The 22,183-nt window shown below is 42.1% G+C and overlaps 2 protein-coding genes across 2 annotated transcripts; both read left to right on the forward strand.

Annotated features, from left to right (window-relative positions):
* Positions 1-5,734: 5,734 nt before the first annotated feature.
* LOC134619754 (UDP-glucuronosyltransferase 2C1-like) lies at positions 5,735-7,321 on the forward strand. The gene has a single exon (XM_063465591.1). The coding sequence runs from the start codon at positions 5,735-5,737 to the stop codon at positions 7,319-7,321; it is 1,587 nt and encodes a 528-aa protein (XP_063321661.1).
* Positions 7,322-19,436: 12,115 nt separating this feature from the next.
* On the forward strand, positions 19,437-21,663 carry LOC134619927 (UDP-glucuronosyltransferase 2C1-like). The gene is made up of 2 exons (XM_063465695.1): positions 19,437-19,465; positions 20,145-21,663. Exons 1-2 carry the CDS (start codon positions 19,437-19,439, stop codon positions 21,661-21,663), a joined length of 1,548 nt encoding a protein of 515 aa, XP_063321765.1.
* Positions 21,664-22,183: the final 520 nt, after the last annotated feature.

The following is a 22,183-nucleotide window of genomic DNA, read 5'->3' on the forward strand; positions in this document are numbered from 1 at the left end:
TATTTCAATACCTGCGTCCCATCTTTCAGTTGGACATAAACTGCATGTATAAAACAGAACAATGTGTGTAACTTAAAGAGTAAGGTGTTTTGTCAGTGTTTGATTGATTAGTAAGTCTAGAATGCAAAAACTATATGGCAGCCCATTTCCATTAGGTCAGCAGTCCCAAACCTCCAGGCCACTGATCGGTACCGGTCTGTGAGTCATTTGGTACCGGGCCACGAGAGTTGAGAGTGTTTATCGTTAACTCGGTTTCCCTGGGTCTTATCCCATTTTGTAGTTGTGTGTCTTATTTTGAAATAAATATTTAAGCGTTACCATAGCGACCAGAGAACATTAAGGGGCAGAGACGAGGATGTTACTCTCAGTGTTCTTCACGCATTTAAGGAGGACACTGCTCTGAAGAGGCGAGCATGGCACTGAAACGCTCCCTCCATACTACAGACTGGGAGGTGCTATGCAGCCCACATGGGGAGGATAACGACACACTAACCACCTGCATAACAGACTTTATCAACTTCTGAGTGGATAACAGTGTACCGACCAGGAAGTACGGCGTTACTCCAACAACAAGTCATGGCTGACTCCAGATCTGAGGACCCTGCTGGAGCAGAAATGGAGGGCTTTCAGATCTGGTAACAGACAGGAAATGAGGAGAGTCCAGAAGGAGCTAAGGAGAGAGATAAGGAGGGGAAAGGACAGCTACAGGAGGAAGCTGGAGGAGCAGCTCCAGCAGAGCAACACCAGAGGTGTGTGGAGAAGACTAAACACCATCACTGGACGGAGCACTGTGAGCAGAGGGGGTCCAGAGTCTGGAGACCAGGTTTGGGCTAACAGATTGAACCAGTTTTTTAACAGGTTTGATTCAGTAGCCCTTCCCTCCCCCATCCACCAGAGCTCTTTACACCTCCTTCACACCTCTCTGCAACCCCCATAGCACCGGGGACATCAAATGCAACTCACCTGCCCCCCTTTTCCTTTTCCTTCAACGGCTCTACTGTCTCCTCCCCCCACACCAGTCATCAGGAGCCACCCACACCCTACACTGCAGCCTTTCCATCACAACTGACCAGGTGCGAAGTCAGCTGAGGAAGATGAAAATCAGGAAGGCCACGGGTCCGGATGGAATCAGCTCCAGACTTTTGAGGGACTGAGCACATCAACTCTGTGAGGTTATCACATACATCTTTAACCTTAGTCTCAGTCTGGAGTGGGTCCCCATTCTGTGGAAGACCCCCTGCTTGATGCCAGTCCCAAAAACAATGCACCCCAAGGAGCCAAACCACTTCAGACCCGTTGCCCTGACTTCACACCTGATGAAGACCATGTAGAGGATCATTCTACACCACCTTTTGCCCAGTAGTCGGGAGAGATCTAGACCCGCTGCAGTTTCCCCACCAGCCGAACATCGGGGTGGATGACACTGTCATCTACCTGCTGCATCGGGCCTTCTCTCATCTGGAGAGCGCCAGGTGCACTGTGAGAGTCATGTTTTTTGATTTATCCAGTGCCTTCAACACAATCAAACCCTCAGTGCTAAGAGGGAAGATGCAGGGAGCGGGAGATGACCATCAGCTGTCCTCGTGGATTATTGACTACCTCACCAGGAGACCCCAGCATGTGAGGCTGCGGGACTGTGTGTCTGAGGTGGTAGTCTGTAGCACGGGGGCCTTGCCATCTTGCCATCTCCAGAAGTTCTCAGACGACACCGCCATTGTGGGTTGTGTGTCGGAGGGAAATGAACTGGAATACAGGGGGGTCATCAATGACTTCGTCAGCTGGTGTGAACAGAACCATCTTTGCATCAATGCCAGCAGGACGAAGGAGCTGGTGATTGACTTCAGCAAGAAACCCCCTATTACACCAGTGAACATCCAGGGTTTGGACATTGAAACTGTGGAGGAGTACAAATACCTGGGTGTTCACCTCAATAACAAACTGGACTGGTCCACAAACACAAATGCACTTTACAAAAAGGGTCTAAGTCGTCTCCACCTGCTACGGCTGCTGAGATCTTTTGGGGTGAACAGGACACTCCTAAGGATGTTTTACAACACTGTGGTGTCTGCTATTTTCTATGTTGTGGTCTGCTGGAGTGGTGGAATGGCAGAGAGGGACAGGGGGAAACTCAACAAACTGGTCAGGAGGGCCAGCTCTGTCCTGGACTGTCCGCTGAAATCCATCGAGCAGGTTGGGGAGGAGAGGATGCTGTCTAAGCTAACATCCATCATGGACAACACCTCCCACCCCCTGCATGAGACTGTAACAGCACTGAGCAGCTCGTTTAGCAGCAGACTTTTACACCCACAGTGTAGGAAGGAGCGCTACCGCAGGTCATTCTTACTAGCAGCTGAATTCCCATTTATTATTATATTTACAAAATACCACAGTTTTTGTTTTGGTCGTATCATTTTATTTTGTTGTATTTATCGGCGACACCTTAAAGGCCGGTCCGTGAAAATATTGTCTAACATTAAACCGGTCCGTGGCGCAAAAAAAGGTTGGGGACCACTGGGTTTGGTCATTTAAAAAAACCCATTTTACTACTGAATTTACTTTATTGGGAATCTCCAACTTTTTGTACAAAAACTGAATTTTGCTTAAATTTTCCTCAGTGAACTTTGAAAATTAGAATCAAAATCAGAATGGAAAACTTGTGACGTGGGCTCTCACATGCCTCACTCATTAATCACAGGCATAAATCTTTCCTCTAGAAAATGAGAAATAACATTGAGTTTATCAGGAAATAAGGTGAGGGGTAACTTTGTGCTAAACCAAACAAAAGTACATCTGATAACGAGTAGACACCTGGGTGAAGGACAAAATAAGGATAACATGTGAAGTATTTAGAACAAAACTAAAATGTTGGATAAATTATATATAAATATCTAATATGCACATGTAAGCATACTATACACATGAACACAGGACATATTAGACTCATGCTACACTAATTTAACCTTTACTTTGACGGACAGGCCACAGACCTTTATGAGTTACCTCTCATCTACATTCTGAACTTTGACCTGATATAAAATAGCCTGTGTGTTTAAAGGTACAACAGTCTGCAGAAACATATCACACAGTATCTCAGCTCACGTAGCACCTGGATTTCTGGCATTCGTAGCACTTCTGGAGTTTGATAAAGGAAAAAAAAAAAAACAGGTAAGCTCTATTATAATCTAACACTTTTCACTTAAAAATGTCAGCCATAATACAGCTTTACTTGTGTATTATTTTAGCCCTTTACATATCAGTGTCACTGGGGATTTTATACAGCGTAATATACAAAGGTGAACGCAACTACTTGAAACCTGTTTAAAAAAGCATATTCAAACAAGATATTCTGTCAAAACAAATAGCTAATTGGAGGGTGGATGTATGAAGAATTCCAGCCACAGATTATAGAGGGGACTGACAGTGATGACTGTTGGAAAAGTAAAGTCTGATGTACTATATATTTGTATAACCAATTAATGACCACTTTAATAAGCTGCTTAAAATTCAAATTAAAAAAATGCTCATTTTTATTGTATAAAAGGGAATTTTAATGGGAATTTTTACATAAGGTATCTTTTTGTTTTACGTATTGTCAGTTCTTTCCATTGGAAATATCCCAAGAGTCCCAAACCCAGGGACTTTGATTTGTAACATGATGAGTGGCTTCAGAGCCTGTTACTGACATATGTCTGTCTGTTTATATTTATTGGTCTCTGCAGCCATGTGAAACTCAGAAAGCTGAGCAATAGGTTAGAGATTTGAAAGTATCTTATCTGAGTGAAGGGATGAAGAGACTATCTGAAGTACAGTGGTTACTATACAGTGGTTTATTGCGGGAGTTACATTCTAAAAATAAATCCACAAAGTAGCCTTCTTTAATTTTGACAATTATTATAGATGTTTTGAGGCTGTAAAACCCCTCATTACACACGTTATACGCTTTTCTCAGAGAGGCATCAACATTTTCACACTTTTCTCTCTGGTTTAAACACTCTCAAAGTTCAAACCTTCGTAGAAAAAGTCCAGTATTATAGAATGAAACCAAAGATTAAACCCTGTTTTCAGGTCAAGAACATGGCGCCTTATAGTCCGAAAAATATGATAACTTCTACCTTCCTTTAGCATGTCCAGAAGTCCAACTTTTTGTGCGATGGTTAGCATCTTCCTCTGCCTTTTGGGTATTACCGCAGGTGCATTTGACAGTGCAAAACAATTTTTCTACATTGTTATGTTTGTTGGGGAGAAAACTTACAAACATACAGTACAGCACTTCAGAGTTACGCTGCTAGCGATTGAAGATTTAGGTAAATTTGACAAGCTGAATGCTTTCTGTACTGTGCAGGAGACACGATATGGAGGAGATTGATTGACAATGGTCTACAGCTGATCAGGAAAAAAAAGCATGCAAAATTGCACAAAAAAAATCCACAAAACAGCGAGGCCACAAAAGCTGAACCGCGTTATAGTGAGGGACGACTGTATATAAAAAAGGATTGCTTCAGAATTAGTATGATAATATACCTCTACTGGCCAAAGTAAAGAATTCTACTGGTTTGATCTGGGTCTCCTGCAGTGTTGTTTCTACACTGAGAGAACCTGGATGATGCTGGTAAAGTGCTAAAGTGGCAGACAGAAAAAGAAACAGCTACCTGCTGTTGGTAACAAACAGCAGACCAGATCACAATCTAATACAAAGCTAGTAGCAAAGATCATTGGACCCTGAAAGATGTTAAAGCTCAGTGTATCTCAGGCAAAGTTTGATGTTAACATGTTATAAAACCAGTGATGAGCAATGAGGCTTGTAGCACTATTATTGCTGTCAACAATATTCTCGTTAAAGTGACCTCAATGCCATAACCGCATTAACGCAGCAAATCTCCCCTAGTGAGTTAACGCGGATCGCCCTGTGCAGTGGCTGCATGGCACTAGTGAGGCCTGTAGCTGTTTTGAAGTTCGTTTGGGGTTTTTCTGACCTCTTGCATGTACTCTTGGAGTCATTATGGTAACCCGGCCACCCCTGTGAAGGTTCACCACTGTTCCAAGTTTTCTCCATTTGTGAATAATGGCTCTTACTGTGGTTCACTGAGGTCCCACAGCCTTAGAAATGGCTTTGTAAGCCTTTCCAGACTAATGGATGTCAATGACTTAAATTCGCAGACAAGTTCTGTTCAAACAAAACACTATATAGCGAAAAGTAGTCACATTTTGCATGAATCATTGAATTCAGGTGTTCCGATGACTTCCATTGTCACAGGTGTATCAAATCAAGGACCTAGACATGCAGACTGCTTCTACAAGCATTTGTGGAAGAATCTTAGAAGCTTCGTGAATTCCTTTGGGAAACCGTGATACGAAATTTCCTTGCTACTAAATATTCCACAGTGAGTTGTTAGTGTTATATAACAAAGTGGAAGTGATAAGGAACAACAGCAGCTGGGAGGCTAGTGGTAGGCCATGTAAAATCACAGACTGGGGTCAATGGATGCTGAGGCGCATATAGCGCAGAGTTCATCAAATATTTTTATTGACTATGTGTTACTAGGTAAACTGAGTTGATAATCGGCCCTAGTTAGTTTCTGAACTTTTGCTTATTGACTATAGGATTAAAATAAAAACCAGTCTGAAACGTATATATTTTGCCAGTGACTCAGTAACTTTTAAACTTTTAATGTATTAGTGTTCACTGAGGTTACAAGTCTGATTCTTTGTTTCTGTCTATTGTTTCTTCCAGGAAATGTCCGGTCTTTCCATCCCTCTGTTTCTGACAGTGCTCTGTCTGCTTCTCAGGCCCCCTCCATGTAGCAGCAGCAACATTCTGGTAGTCCCTGTTGATGGTAGCCACTGGATAAACATGAAAATTATCCTTGAACAGTTACACTCCAGGGGCCACAACATCACAGTTCTGCGCTCTGCAAAGAGCTGGTACATCCCTAATAACTCTTCCATTTATACTTCTATTAATATAAGCATGCTGGAGCATGAGGCAGACATTAACTACTACAACAAAATGTTACAAGATGTTATGGAATGTCGCACTTATCCTACATTTATACGCACGTTCTGCCAACAGTACTTGATCACGTCCGTGTTAGATCAGGGTCACAAGATCTTGGCCAGATCAGTTGCTACAATAATAGAAGACACAGTATTTATTCAGAAGCTACAGGATACCAAGTTTGACTTAATGTTAACTGACCCTGGTCTGACAATAGGGGTACTTCTTGGAAGTTACCTCAAGCTGCCTATGGTTTTTAATGTGCGCTGGATAAATACTGGAGAAGGTCATTTCACCATAGCTCCCTCTCCTATCTCATATGTCCCTGTGCCAGGAAGTGAGCTCCATGATCAGATGGACTTTCTGGAAAGAACCAAAAATATGCTGCATTATCTTTATAATGTCATTGAACAGCACTTTATCATGAATCCTGCCTACTCAGACCTGCTCCAACGACATTTCCCTCCTGGTACTGATTTGCTGTCTTTACAGCGTAGAGCTGATATCTGGCTGTTCAGGGCAGATTTTGTCTTTGAGTTCCCTCGGCCCACAATGCCTAATATAGTATATGTAGGGGGCTTCCACTGCAACAAGGCCCAACCCCTTCCTGCTGAGTTGGAAGCATTCATGCAAAGCTCCGGAGATCACGGTGTGGTTGTCATGTCTCTGGGGACATTGATATCAGTCTTACCTCGCAAGGTCACAGAGGCCATCGCTGCTGCTTTTGCTGAGCTCCCTCAGAAGGTGATTTGGCGTTTTGTGGGTGAAAAACCTTCATCTCTTGGAAACAACACCCTGCTGTTGGAGTGGCTACCTCAGAATGACCTCCTGGGACACCCCAAGACTCGTGCCTTTGTGGCCCATGGAGGCACCAATGGCATGTATGAAGCCATCTACCACAGTGTTCCTGTTGTGGGCCTCCCACTCCTCTTTGACCAGTTTGACAACTTACTCCGGCTGAAGGTCCGTGGTGCAGCTCGGGTTGTAGAGGCCTACTCACTGACCAAAGAAGACTTCCTGGGCGCTCTCAAGGATGTTCTTGAGAATCCCTCTTTCCACAATAACATGCAGCATCTGTCCCAGCTACACCGTGACAAGCCAATGACTCCAATGGACACTGCCATCTTTTGGATTGAATATGTCATCAGGAACAAAGGAGCACCTCACCTACAGTCAGCAGGTTTTCATCTGCCTTGGTATTCCTACTTCTGCCTGGATGTGGCTGCTTTAATCATAGCCATAACTGGAATTTTCATCTGGGCTTTGGTCTTTGTCTGTAGGCTCCTCTGCTGCCGGAGGTCAAAGAGAAAAATGAAACCAGAGTAAATGAGCCAAACATGATTCAGTCTTTGCAAAGTTTAGTTTAGCAGAGTCAATGTCACATGATTAGTCTTTACAATAATTTCTCCCTTAATTTTTGCTCTAAAGAAGATGTAAATCATTGCAATTAGAACTGCATTTGCTAGAGATTTCGAAAAAGTTACCCCAAAAGAGATTTGTCATTCAGGGGGAATACTTTTACTTCATATAGGCATCATATAGTACAACATGGTTTTTGATATGATATCGAAGGTCAGGAAATTTGTGTTAGGTTCATTATTTGTTTGTTGTAATAATGCTTCTTGGTTGATTGGCAGAGAAGATTCAACCCATAAGCTCAACTCTGCTGCTAAACCTCCAAATGCATTAAGGGGAAATAAACAGCCTTTCCAACACATACGATATATTGACAGGAAGCATCGTTATGACAATTAAATAACTGACTAAACACAAATTTCTTTACTTTTTGTGTTAAGTTTATTACTATTAGCTACAAATGTGCTTTAACTGTCTGAAATAAGCTGTTTGAGGTCCCTTTCACTCCCTTTAGTCCAAATTCATTCTGATTGGCTGCCCCTCATAAACAGAGGGTTTAAACAATAAATGGGAGGAAGGAAGTTTTTTGGCTCATTGGAATTAAGTGCACATGCTGTCCTGATTATTTGATGGGTTGGCCATGTTTAATATGACCAGCCAGCACTGACTACAAGGAAAGCAAACGAGATGAACTTTTTTGGCTTTTTGACATAGTTTTAGGGTGAAGGTTAAACAATAGGTGTGAGAGTGTTACATGTGGCATAAACTGCAGTTGGTGTTAAACTGATATTCTTTCTTTGACTCACAGCTCAGACAAATGCAAGCACAGGCATGATTTCAGATTCAGGATGAGTTACGCTATCATTATATCTAAGACTCACTTCAAATAAGCAAGTCGCTGACACTAAATGTTTCAGATTACTCAGGAAATTACCTGACATTTTTATTGCAGTCTGACACTAATATCATAAAACTGTTCTTTAACACTTTATGGGTCTCTATTGTACAGAGGAGATTCTTCAGGGAAAAAGAAAAAGCAGAATTGTATAAAGTGGCATTTGAAATGGCTTGTTATTGTTTGCAAAATGGCTAAACACACCAGTATGTCCAGAGTACATAATGCAATTTGTAAGTGACCACCTGCCCCATGCAAACATGTTTGCTGAGGAGCCGAAAAATCAAGCAACTGTGTTTGTTTCACAGCTATGCTCCCTGAAAGACTCATAAGTCCATGTCAATATAATGTCATCTTTTTTTCTGTAACATTAAGAGTGTAGTCACTTTACCTTTGCAAATATATGTCTTTAGCACATGTAACCTGCTTAATTTTACAATTTTGGGGTGTTTTGTGATGGGAATCAGCCTCACCTTAACTCTTTGGGGTCCAGGGTATAATTGAAAGTTTTTGACTACTTTTGAATTTACCTATATATTTCACCATTAAAAGCTGTTTACCTTGCCTTCTTTGGTGTCATTCTTTTCAGCACAACCTGTGTTGTCTGAATTTATGGTTATTTTTTCATTTTGACCTATTGTATTAGCACAATTGATCTAAATTCAGAAAAAAAAACATAAAATCGAAGTAGAAAAAGTTATATTTTTTTACTGTAAAAACCACAAACATGTTTAATGAATCGTTTTCATAAATTGAAAGGCAAGTAGAAATTGTAAATTTTAAAACTTATGTACACATTTGGGAAACAACAAAGTTACATGAAGCTATTTAACTAAAAATGCAAACAAGGCCTAAGGCGTTTTTTATACAACCATTCAGGGCTCTAGAGTGCAATCAATTTGGTCGCAAATGCGACCAAATTTTTCAGTGGTGCGACTAAAAAAAAATATTTGGTCGCACCTGTGCGACCAACTGTTCGGGTAACAAAAAAAAAAAATCTCTGCAACTCTCCGTGTGGTCAACAACAGACACACATTATGCCCCTATCGTGGACTAAACCAATCAGAGATAGTCAGGGGCGGGACCTCTCTGATTGGCCGTGGTCCAGTTGAAAGTGCAGGTGGAAGAGAGAGGTGAGTAGCTTGAATAAAGCGATATTGATTCATTAAATCCTGAATGGACTTTTAAATATAACTGTGTTTTGCCAGTAACGCCAGATTCTCAGATTAAAGCTCACAAAACTATTTCAACAACCACCAAACAGCAAATGAGAGCAGCTACACAGATTCCACACAAAGACGTAAACACAGAGCGACCCGACACATCAGAATCAGCTTTGTCTTTCTCGGCTTTCTCACCCGACGGCCCGAACACGGACACGCTGTCGGAGCTTAGCGATTCTGATGCGTCGGGTCCGCGCTGTGTTTACGTCTTTTTGCGCTGATTCTGAGCTGCAGGTTTTGTCTCTCCAACCAAAATCCGCTGAGCCAGCAGCAAAAGAAGCAGCAAACTGCGCTTCACATTTGATCAATGTCGTCATGAATTCCCTCTGACTTTTGCTGTTTTCCTTCCACCACGATAAAAATCACACTTCATGTACAGCTCTCTCTCTCTCTCTGTACTTCAAGAACAGTTTCCCGTCTCAAATCTCTGTTTTCTGCATTATTCATTCACTTATTACCCACCAGTCTACCGTTGTTTACAGCGCTGTCTTTTTCTTTTTTCACTTAAATGACCTCGGACAAGAAAGCCTAATTTCTGCTGTTCAATACTGAAGAAATTTAAACTTCTTAAAATTGTGCAAAATTGCATAATATTGCATAATATTTTTAAGGTTATCTGCTATAAAAAGCCAGACCAGGAAAATCTCCTTCATGTTTTTCTGTGTTTTATTCTCAGTTACTTTGACACAAAGGCATCTGCTGTGATGTTCACAATTCTGATGAAGTCTCACATATATCAGTACTGACAAATGATCAGAATTATAATATTTCTGACTGTCTGAGGCTAAATTGAATCGAATCAGGACTTTGAGAACCGGAATCGAATGGATTATAGAAATCAGTGATGATACCCAGCCCTAGTGAGCAGCCTAGGCCCAACAGAAGTGAATGTAGCTGTGGGTAATAAGAAAAGATGAAAAGAACTATTGATAACTTTTTTTGTTAAGTTAAGGCCTGATCCGTCTGAAATTCATAGCCAGTGCTCTGACACAGTGCCATCAATCTTTGAATGCTGAAAAAGCAGCAGTGTATCCAGAAAACACATTATATGCTGCAATAAATGCACTGCCCAAGTGTCCCCTCTCCCCACTGCCTTTCAGCAGCAGGCAGCAGCAAACAGGTCGTCAGGCCAAGATGATGATTAAGTTTAACATTTTCTACAATATTGACAAAGCACTTTAAGCACAAGTTTGTTAGTTAACAATTTAGAAATGAATATTGTCTGTATGGACTTCCTCCCCAAAGAAAGTGCACATGTAAAACTGCGGTGTTAAGCGATGCGGTTGAAAAATTTGAGTGCGCCTAACTTTTGTGCCGGTACGCCTAAATTTTTAAAGTGAGGCGTACCGGTGCGCCCATGTCAAAGTTAGTCTAGAGCCCTGCCATTTAAAACTGTTTACGGAACAATCAGGTGTTCTGCATCAGATAAGAAGGCACACAAATTATTTGTGCCACTCCAAAAAAATGTTTCTGTCCACTATAAGACAGAGGAGAACACCACGGGGATAAACCCTGCAGGTCTGACGACAGGAGGTGTATCACTCTTCCTGTTTTCCACCTGGAGACAGTGTTTACACTGCAATCTGCATTTGGTGGCTTTTTTGCAGCAGCTGTGACATTCACCAGTAGAACTGACACACAGCTTCATTCAAACAGTCCCACTCCTCTCCCTGTGAGAATGATCCAGTGTGATCCAGAATGATACATTTATGAATGTAAATGTGTGTAACTCTGTCACATTGGCATGTGTAATCAATCAGCTTGGGATGATCAATCAGCTTGAGGGACCTCAAAGAATCAGGCTATTTTCTTCTGGCTCACAAAGTTTATGCTCTTGCTTCACCTGAACAGTGTCCATAGGGCAGAGTCAAAATATACAATCTCAGCTATTTTCTCCATCAAACTATTATTGTTATCATCAATAATATAATTTGAATCCAATTCTATGTTACTGTACACAGGAGTCACAGTATACCTCGAACACCTTGAAATGTCAATATTGACATAGATTGTGTGCAGTTAAAGCTGCAGAAGTAGGGCAAGTTGTCGGTAAATTCCAAAGTCAGTATTTCAATACCTGCGTCCCATCTTTCAGTTGCACATAAACTGCATGTATAAAACAGAACAATGTGTGTAACTTAAAGAGTAAGGTGTTTTGTCAGTGTTTTGATTGGCCAGTAAGTCTAGAATGCACAAACTATATGGCAGCCCATTTCCATTAGGTCAGCAGTCCCAAACCTCCAGGCCACTGATCGGTACCGGTCTGTGAGTCATTTGGTACCGGGCCATGAGAGTTGAGGCTCAGGTGTGAAATTTATGGATTTCAGGGTTTTTATCGTTAACTCAGTTTCCCTGGGTCTTTTCCCGTTTTGTAGTTGTGTGTCTTATTTTGAAATAAATATTTAAGCGTTACCATAGCGACCAGAGAACATTAAGGGGCAGAGACGAGGATGTTACTCTCAGTGTTGTTGGCGCATTTAAGGAGGACACTTCTCTGAAGAGGCGAGCATGGCACTGAAACACTGCATTCCAAACTACAGACTGGGAGGTGCTATGCATTCCACATGGGGAGGATATCGACACACTAACCACCTGCATAACAGACTTTATACCGATAACACTGTATCGACCAGGAAAGCACGGCGTTACTCCATCAACAAGTCATGGCTGACTCCAGATCTGAGGACCCTGCTGGAGCAGAAATGGAGGGCTTTCAGATCTGGTAACAGACAGGAAATGAGGAGAGTCCAGAAGGAGCTAAGGAGAGAGATAAGGAGGGGAAAGGACAGCTACAGGAGGAAGCTGGAGGAGCAGCTCCAGCAGAGCAACACCAGAGGTGTGTGGAGAGGACTAAACACCATCGCTGGACGGAGCACTGTGAGCAGAGGGGGTCCAGAGTCTGGAGACCAGGTTTGGGTTAACAGATTGAACCAGTTTTTTTAACAGGTTTGATTCAGTAGCCCTTCCCTCCCCCATCCACCAGAGCTCTTCACACCTCCTTCACATCTCTCTGGAACCCCCATAGCACCGGGGACATCAAATACAACTCACCTGCCCCCCTTTTCCTTTTCCTTCAACGACTCTACTGTCTCCTCCCCCCACACCAGTCATCAGGAGCCACCCACACCCTACACTGCAGCCTTTCCATCACAACTGACCAGGTGCGAAGTCAGCTGAGGAAGATGAAAATCAGGAAGGCCACGGGTCCGGATGGAATCAGCTCCAGACTTTTGAGGGACTGTGCAGATCAACTCTGTGAGGTTATCACATACATCTTTAACCTTAGTCTCAGTCTGGAGTGGGTCCCCATTCTGTGGAAGACCCCCTGCTTGATGCCAGTCCCAAAAACAATGCACCCCAAGAAGCCAAACCACTTCAGACCCGTTGCCCTGACTTCACACCTGATGAAGACCATGTAGAGGATCATACTACACCACCTTTTGCCCAGTAGTCGGGAGAGATCTAGACCCACTGCAGTTTCCCCACCAGCCGAACATCGGGGTGGATGATTTTTGATTTATCCAGTGCCTTCAATACAATCCAACCCTCAGTGCTAAGGGGGAAGATGCAGGGAGCGGAAGTGGACCATCAGCTGTCCTCATGGATTATTGACTACCTCATCAGGAGACCCCAGTATGTGAGGCTGCGGGACTGTGTGTCTGAGGTGGTAGTCTGTAGCACGGGGGCCCCACAAGGAACAGTACTCGCCCCTTTCCTCTTCACCCTGTACACTACGGACTTCAGTTATAACACTTGCCATCTCCAGAAGTTCTCAGACGACACCGCCATTGTGGGTCAGGTGTCGGAGGGAAACGAACTGGAATACAGGGGGGTCATCAATGACTTCGTCAGCTGGTGCGAACAGAACCATCTTCGCATCAATGCCAGCAGGACGAAGGAGCTGGTGATTGACTTCAGCAAGAAACCCCCTATTACACCAGTGAACATCCATGGTTTGGACATTGAAACTGCGGAGGAGTACAAATGCCTGGATGTTCACCTCAATAACAAACTGGACTGGTCCATTAACACAAATGCACTCTACAAAAAGGCTCTAAGTCGTCTCCACCTGCTACGGACGTTTTACGACACTGTGGTGGCGTTTGCTATTTTCTATGTTGTGGTCTGCTGGAGTGGTGGAATGGCAGAGAGGGACAGGGGGAAACTCAACAAACTGGTCAAGAGGACCAGCTCTGTCCTGGACTGTCCACTGAAATCCATCGAGCAGGTTGGGGAGGAGAGGATGCTGTCTAAGCTAACATCCATCATGGACAACACCTCCCACCCCCTGCATGAGACTGTAACAGCACTGAGCAGCTCGTTCAGCAGTTGCACAATTACACAGTGAATTCACATTTATTATTATATTTACAAAATACCACAGTTTTTATTTTGGTCGTATCACTTAATTTTGTTGTATTTATCGGTGACACCTTAAAGGCCGGTCTGTGAAAATATTGTCTTACATTAAACCGGTCCATGGCGCAAAAAAGGTTGGGGACCACTGGGTTTGGTCATTTAAAAAAACCCGTTTTACTACTGAATTTACTTTCTTGGGAATCTCCAACTTTTTGTACAAAGAGTGAACTTTGCTTAAATTTTCCTCAGTGAACTTTGAAAATTAGAATCAGAATCAGAATGGAAAACTTGAGACGTGGGCTCTCACATGCCTCACTCATTAAACACAGTCATAAATCTTTCCTCTAGAAAATGAGAAATAATGTTGAGGGGATCAGGAAATAAGGTGAGGGGTAACTTTGTGCTAAACCAAACAAAAGTACATCTGATAACGAGTAGACACCTGGGTGAAGGACAAAATAAGGATAATATGTGAAGTATTTAGAACAAAACTAAAATGTTGGATAAATTATATATAAATATCTAATATGCACATGTAAGCATACTATACACATGAACACAGGACATATTAGACTCATGTTACACTAATTTAACCTTTACTTTGACGCACAGGCCACAGACCTTCATGAGTTACCTCTCATCTACAGGGCTCTAGACTAACTTTTTGACATGGGCGCACCAGCGCGCCTCACTTTAAAAAGTTAGGCGCACCGGCACAAAAGTTAGGCGCACTCAAATTTTTCAACCGCATCGCTTAACACCGCAGTTTTACATGTGCACTTTCTTTGGGGAGGAAGTCCATACAGACAATATTCATTTCTAAATTGTTAACTAACAAACTTGTGCTTAAAGTGCTTTGTCAATATTGTAGAAAATGTTAAACTTAATCATCATCTTGGCCTCCTCTGACGACCTGTTTGATGCTGTCTGCTGCTGAAAGGCAGTGGGGAGAGGGGACACTTGGGCAGTGCATTTATTGCAGCATATAATGTGTTTTCTGGATACACTGCTGCTTTTTCAGCATTCAAAGATTGATGGCACTGTGTCAGAGCACTGGCTATGAATTTCAGACGGATCAGGCCTTAACTTAACAAAAAAAATTATCAATAGTTCTTTTCATCTTTTCTTATTACCCACAGCTACATCCACTTCTGTCAGGCCTAGGCTGATCACTAGGGCTGGGTATCATCACTCATTTCTATAATCCATTCGATTCCAGTTCTCAAAGTCCTGATTCGATTCAATTTAGCCTCAGACAGTCAGAAATATTATAATTCTGATCATTTGTCAGTACTGATATATGTGAGACTTCATCAGAATTGTGAACATCACAGCAGATGCCTTTGTGTGAAAGTAACTGAGAATAAAACACAGAAAAACATGAAGGAGATTTTCCTGGTCTGGCTTTTTATAGCAGATAACCTTAAAAATATTCTGCAATATTATGCAATTTTGCACAATTTTAAGAAGTTTAAATTTCTTCAGTATTGAACAGCAGAAATTAGGCTTTCTTGTCCGAGGTCATTTAAGTGAAAAAAGAAAAAGACAGCACTGTAAACAACGGTAGACTGGTGGGTAATAAGTGAATGAATAATGCAGAAAACAGAGATTTGAGATGGGAAACTGTTCTTGAAGTACAGAGAGAGAGAGAGAGCTGTACATGAAGTGTGATTTTTATCGTGGTGGAAGGAAAACAGCAAAAGTCAGAGGGAATTCATGACGACATTGATCAAATGTGAAGCGCAGTTTGCTGCTTTTTTTGCTGCTGGCTCAGCGGATTTTGGTTGGAGAGAGACAAAACCTGCAGCTCAGAATCAGCGCAAAAAAGACGTAAACACAGAGCGGACCCGACGCATCAGAATCGCTAAGCTCCGACAGCGTGTCCGTGTTCGGGCCGTCGGGTGAGAAAGCCGAGAAAGACAAAGCTGATTCTGATGTGTCGGGTCGCTCTGTGTTTATGTCTTTGTGTGGAATCCGTGTACCTGCTCTCATTTGCTGTTTGTTGAAATAGTTTTGTGAGCTTTAATCTGAGAATCTGGCATTTCTGGCAAAACACAGTTATATTTAAAAGTCCATTCAGGATTTAATGAATCGATATCGCTTTATTCAAGCTACTCACCTCTCTCTTCCACCTGCACTTTCAACTGCACCACGGCCAATCAGAGAGGTCCCGCCCCTGACTATCTCTGATTGGTTTAGTCCACGATAGGGGCATAATGTGTGTCTGTTGTTGACCACACGGAGAGTTGCAGAGATTTTTTTTTTGTTACCCGAACAGTTGGTCGCACAGGTGCGACCAAATATTTTTTTTTAGTCCCACCACTGAAAAATTTGGTCGCATTTGCGACCAAATTGGTCGCACTCTAGAGCCCTGATCTACATTCTGAACTTTGACCTGATTAAAATAGTCTGTGTGTTTAAAGGTACAACAGTCTGCAGAAACATATCACACAGTATCTCAGCTCACGTAGCACCTGGAGCACAAGTCAGACTTCTGGGATTTGATAAAGGAAAAAAACAGGTAAGCTCTATTATAATCTAACACTTTTCACTTAAAAATGTCAGCCATAATACAGCTTTACTTGTGTATTATTTTAGCCCTTTACATATCAGTGTCACTGGGGATTTTATACAGCGTAATATACAAAGGTGAACGCAACTCTTTGAAACCTGTTTAAAAAAGCATATTCAAACAAGATATTCTGTCCAAACAAATAGCTAATTGGAGTGTGGATGTGTGAAGAATTCCAGCCACAGATTATAGAGGGGACAGACGGTGATGACTGTTGGAAAAGTAAAGTCTGATGTACTATATATTTGTGTAGCCCCTTAATGACCCCTTTATTAAACTGTTTAAAATTCAAATTAAAAAATTGCATTCATTCTTACTGGAAAGATCCCAAGAGTCCCAAACCCAGGGACTCTGATTTGTAACATGATGAGTGGCTTCAGGGCCTGTTACTGACATGTGTCTGTCTGTTTATATTTATTGGTCTCTGCATCCATGTGAAAGTCAGAAAGCTGAGCAATAGATTAGAAATTTAAAAGTATCTTATCTGAGTGAAGGGATGAAAAGACTGTCTGAAGTATATAAAAAAGGATTGCTTCAGACTTAGTATGATAACATAACCTCTACTGGGTCATGATGACCCAGTAGAGGTTGCCACGTTGCCAAGTAAGCCAAAGTAAAGAATTCTACAGGTTCGATCTTGGCCTCCTGCAGGGTTGTTTATGCACTGAGGAAAGCTGGACTCATCAAAAAAAAAAAAAAAGTCTGAGGTACTATATATTTGTATAACCAATTAATGACCACTTTAATAAAATGCTCATTTTTATTGTATAAAAGGGAATTTTAATGGGAATTTTTACATGAGGTATCTTTTTGTTTTACATATTGTCTGTTCTTTCCATCGGAAAAATCCCAACAGTCCCAAACCCAGGGACTCTGGTCTGTAACATGATGAGTGGCTTCAGAGCCTGTTACTGACACATGTCTGTCTGTTTATATTTATTGGTCTCTGCAGCCATGTGAAACTCAGAAAGCTGAGCAATAGGTTAGAGATTTGAAAGTATCTTATCTGAGTGAAGGGATGAAGAGACTATCTGAAGTACAGTGGTTACTATACAGTGGTTTATTGCGGGAGTTACATTCTAAAAATAACCCGTGATAAGTGAAATCCACAAAGTAGCCATCTTTAATTTTGACAATTATTATAAATGTTTTAAGGCTGTAAAAAACCCTCACTACACACGTTATACACTTTTCTCAGAGAGGCATCAACATTTTCACACTTTTCTCTCTGGTTTAAACACTCTCAAAGAACAAACCTTCATAGAAAAAGTCCAGTATTCTAGAATGAAACCAAAGATCAAACCCTGTTTTCAGGTCAAGAACATGGGAATAGAGCAGCTGTGAGAGAATTCAACATTAATGAATCAATGATATGGAAGTATATGAAGCAAGAAGAATAAGTTGAGTAAAGTTTGACTTATCTGACTGTTTTTTTTCGCTTAATGCGCCTTATAGTCCGAAAAATATGACAACTTCTACCTTCCTTTAGCATGTCCAGAAGTCCAACTTTTTGTGCGGTGGTTAGCATCTTCCTCTGCCATTTGGGTATTACCGCAGGTGCGTTTGACAGTGCAAAACAATTTTTCTACATTGTTATGTTTGTTGGGGAGAAAACTTACAAACATACAGTACAGCACTTCAGAGTTACGCTGCTAGCGATTGAAGATTTAGGTAACGTCTTGATGCATTCTCAATCATCCAGGAAAGTAAATCTCCAGAAGTTGATTCTGTTCATCTGGACGTAGCGTTTTGTGGGAGAAACGTTTCGTCACTCATCCAAGTGACTTCTTCAGTCTCAGCTGACTGCAGAAGGACAACCACTGCCCAAGCGAAAACCTGTAGTGATCCCATATGTGTCAGGAGTATCGGAGCAGTTGAGACGCATTTTTTTTAAACACCGGGTCTCTGTGGTTTTTAAACCCCAAAACAGGCTGTGCCAAAAATTGGTCCACCCCAAGGATCGGGTCCCCCGACACAAACAGAGTAACATAGTGTACGCTGTTAAGTGCCAGGAGGATTGCCAGGATTTATACATCGGGGAAACCAAACAACCTCTGGCGAAGTGGATGGCACAACACAGAAGAGCTACCTCGTCAGTCCAGGACTCTGCAGTCTATTTACACCTACAGGCCAGTGGACACTCTTTCTATGATGAGGATGTACACATCCTGGACAGGGAGGAACGCTGGTTTGAGCGCGGAGTCAAGGAGGCCGTTTATGTGAAAAGGGAAAGATCATCTCTGAATCGAGGAGGGGGCCTAAGGGTACATCTTTCGCCATCTTACAATGCTGTGATTGCAGCCATTCCCCAGCTCTCTGTGAATGGTACTCATGGCCATTGATCAATGGTCTTTGATCAGTGGGTTTTGGTCAGTGGTTGTTGATCAATGGTCATGAGAATTTGCATAATTATGATTAAGGAACTGACCTCCCAGCCCATTGTTCCTTCAGTGGGCTGGTTTCAGTCATTATGCAAATGTACTGTTTATAAGATTGGGGAAACCTGCAGTCAGCTGAGACTGAAGAAGTAATTTTGGATGAGTGACGAAACGTTTCTCCCACAAAACGCTACGTCCAGATGAACAGAATCAACTTTTGAAGATTTAGGTAAATTTGACAAGCTGAATGCTTTCTGTAGTGTACAGGAGACACGGTATGGAGGAGATTGATTGACAATGGTCTACAGCTGATCAGGAAAAAAAAAAGCATGCAAGCACAAATTGCACAAAAAAAATCCACAAAACAGCGAGGCCACAAAAGCTGAACCGCGTTATAGTGAGGGACGACTGTATATAAAAAAGGATTGCTTCAGAATTAGTATGATAATATACCTCTACTGGCCAAAGTAAAGAATTCTACTGGTTTGATCTGGGTCTCCTGCAGTGTTGTTTCTGCACTGAGAGAACCTGGATGATACTGGTAAAGTGCTAAAGTGGCAGACAGAAAAAGAAACAGCTACCTGCTGTTGGTAACAAACAGCAGACCAGATCAAAATCTAATACAAAGCTAGTAGCAAAGATCATTGGACCCTGAAAGATGTTAAAGCTCAGTGTATCTCAGGCAAAGTTTGATGTTAACATGTTATAAATCCAGTGATGAGCAATGTTTGAGCAGTTCTGTTCAAACACAACACTATATAGCGAAAAGTATTCACACTTTGCACGAATCATTGAATTCAGGTGTTCCGATGACTTCCATTGTCACAGGTGTATCAAATCAAGAACCTAGACATGCAGACTGCTTCTATGAGCATTTGTGGAAGAATCTTAGAAGCTTCGTGAATTCCTTTGGGAGACCGTGATACGAAATTTCCTTGCTACTAAATATTCCACAGTGGTATTATAACAAAGTGGAAGTGATAAGGAACAACAGCAGCTGGGAGGCTAGTGGTAGGACATGTAAAATCACAGACTGGGGTCAACGGATGCTGAGGCGCATATAGCGCAGAGTTCATCAAATGTTTTTATTGACTATGTGTTACTAGGTAAACTGAGTTGATAATCAGCCCTAGTTAGTTTCCGAACATTTACTTATTGACTATGGGATTAAAATAAAAACCAGTCTGAAACGTAAGGATTTCGCCAGTGACTCAGTAACTTTTAAACTTTTAATGTATTAGCGTTCACTGACGTTACAAGTCTGATTCTTTGCTTCTGTCTATTGTTTCTTCCAGGAAATGTCCGGTCTTTCCATCCCTCTGTTTCTGACAGTGCTCTGTCTGCTTCTAAGGCCCCTTCCATGTAGCAGCAGCAACATTCTGGTAGTCCCTGTCGATGGTAGCCACTGGATAAACATGAAAATTATCCTTGAACAGTTACACTCCAGGGGCCACAACATCACAGTTCTGCGCTCTGCAAAGAGCTGGTACATCCCTAATAACTCTTCCATTTATACTTCTATTAATATAAGCATGCTGGAGCATGAGGCAGACATTAAAATCTGCAACAAAATGTTACAAGATGTTATGGAATGTCGCACTTATCCTACATTTATACGCACGTTCTGCCAACAGTACTTGATCACGTCCATGTTAAATCAGGGTCACAAGATCTTGGCCAGATTAGTTGCTACAATAATAGAAGACACAGTATTTATTCAGAAGCTACAGGATACCAAGTTTGACTTAATGTTAACTGACCCTGGTCTGACAATAGGGGTACTTCTTGGAAGTTACCTCAAGCTGCCTATGGTTTTTAATGTGCGCTGGATTAATGCTGGAGAAGGTTATTTCGCCATAGCTCCCTCTCCTATCTCATATGTCCCTGTGCCAGGAAGTGAGCTCCATGATCAGATGGACTTTCTGGAAAGAACCAAAAATATGCTGCATTATCTTTATAATGTCATTGCACAGCACTTGATCATAAATCCTGCCTACTCAGACCTGCTCCAACGGCACTTCCCTCCTGGTACTGATTTGCTGTCTTTACAGCGTAGAGCTGATATCTGGCTGTTCAGGGCAGATTTTGTCTTTGAGTTCCCTCGGCCCACAATGCCTAATGTAGCATATATAGGGGGCTTCCACTGCAACAAGGCCCAACCCCTTCCCGCTGAGCTGGAAGCATTCATGCAAAGCTCCGGAGATCACGGTGTGGTTGTCATGTCTCTGGGGACATTTATATCAGCCCTACCTTGCAAGGTCACAGAGGCCATCGCTGCTGCTTTTGGTGAGCTCCCTCAGAAGGTGATTTGGCGTTTTGTGGGTGAAAAACCTTCATCTCTTGGAAACAACACCCTGCTGTTGGAGTGGCTACCTCAGAATGACCTCCTGGGACACCCCAAGACTCGTGCCTTTGTGTCCCATGGAGGCACCAATGGCATGTATGAAGCCATCTACCACAGTGTTCCTGTTGTGGGCCTCCCACTCCTCTTTGACCAGTTTGACAACTTACTCCGGCTGAAGGTGCGTGGTGCAGCTCGGGTTGTAGAGGCCTACTCACTGACCAAAGAAGACTTCCTGTGCGCTCTCAAGGATGTTCTTGAGAATCCCTCTTTCCACACTAACATGCAGCATCTGTCCCAGCTACACCGTGACAAGCCAATGACTCCAATGGACACTGCCATCTTTTGGATTGAATATGTCATCAGGAACAAAGGAGCACCTCACCTACAGTCAGCAGGTTTTCACCTGCCTTGGTATTCCTACTTCTGCCTGGATGTGGCTGCTTTAATCATAGCCATAACTGGAATTTTCATCTGGGCTTTGGTCTTTGTCTGTAGGCTCCTCTGCTGCCGGAGGTCAAAGAGAAAAATGAAACCAGAGTAAATGAGCCAAACATGATTCAGTCTTTGCAACGTTTAGTTTAGCAGAGTCAATGTCACATGATTAGTCTTTACAATAATTTCTCCCTTAATTTTTTGCTCTAAAGAAGATGCAAATTGTTGCCATTAGAACTGCATTTGCTAGAGATTTCGAAAAAGTTACCCCAATAGAGATTTGTCATTCAGGGGGAATACTTTTACTTCATATAGGCATCATATTGTACAACATGGTTTTTGATATGATATCGAAGGTCAGGAAATTTGTGTTGGGTTCATTATTTCTTTGTTGTAATAATGCTTCTTGGTTTATTGTCAGAGAAGATTCAACCCATAAGCTCAACTCTGCTGCTAAACCTTCAAATGCATTAAGGGGAAATAAACAGCCTTTCCAACACATACGATATATTGACAGGAAGCATTGTTACGACAATTAAATAATTGACTAAACACAAATTTCTTTACTTTTTGTGCTAACTTTATTACAATTAGCTACAAATGTGCTTTAACTGTTCGAAAGAGCTCCC

Source organism: Pelmatolapia mariae, linkage group LG3_W, assembly GCF_036321145.2.
Source record: "Pelmatolapia mariae isolate MD_Pm_ZW linkage group LG3_W, Pm_UMD_F_2, whole genome shotgun sequence".
Lineage (NCBI taxonomy): Eukaryota > Metazoa > Chordata > Actinopteri > Cichliformes > Cichlidae > Pelmatolapia > Pelmatolapia mariae.

Bases quoted from the DNA above. Each gene is read 5' to 3' on its own strand.
- LOC134619927 (XM_063465695.1), top strand. From the start codon at position 19,437: ATGTTAAAGCTCAGTGTATCTCAGGCAAA. The intron at 19,466-20,144 runs GTTTGATGTTAA...CCTTCCATGTAG, and splicing joins CTCAGTGTATCTCAGGCAAA to CAGCAGCAACATTCTGGTAG.
- LOC134619754 (XM_063465591.1), top strand. From the start codon at position 5,735: ATGTCCGGTCTTTCCATCCCTCTGTTTCTGACAGTGCTCTGTCTGCTT.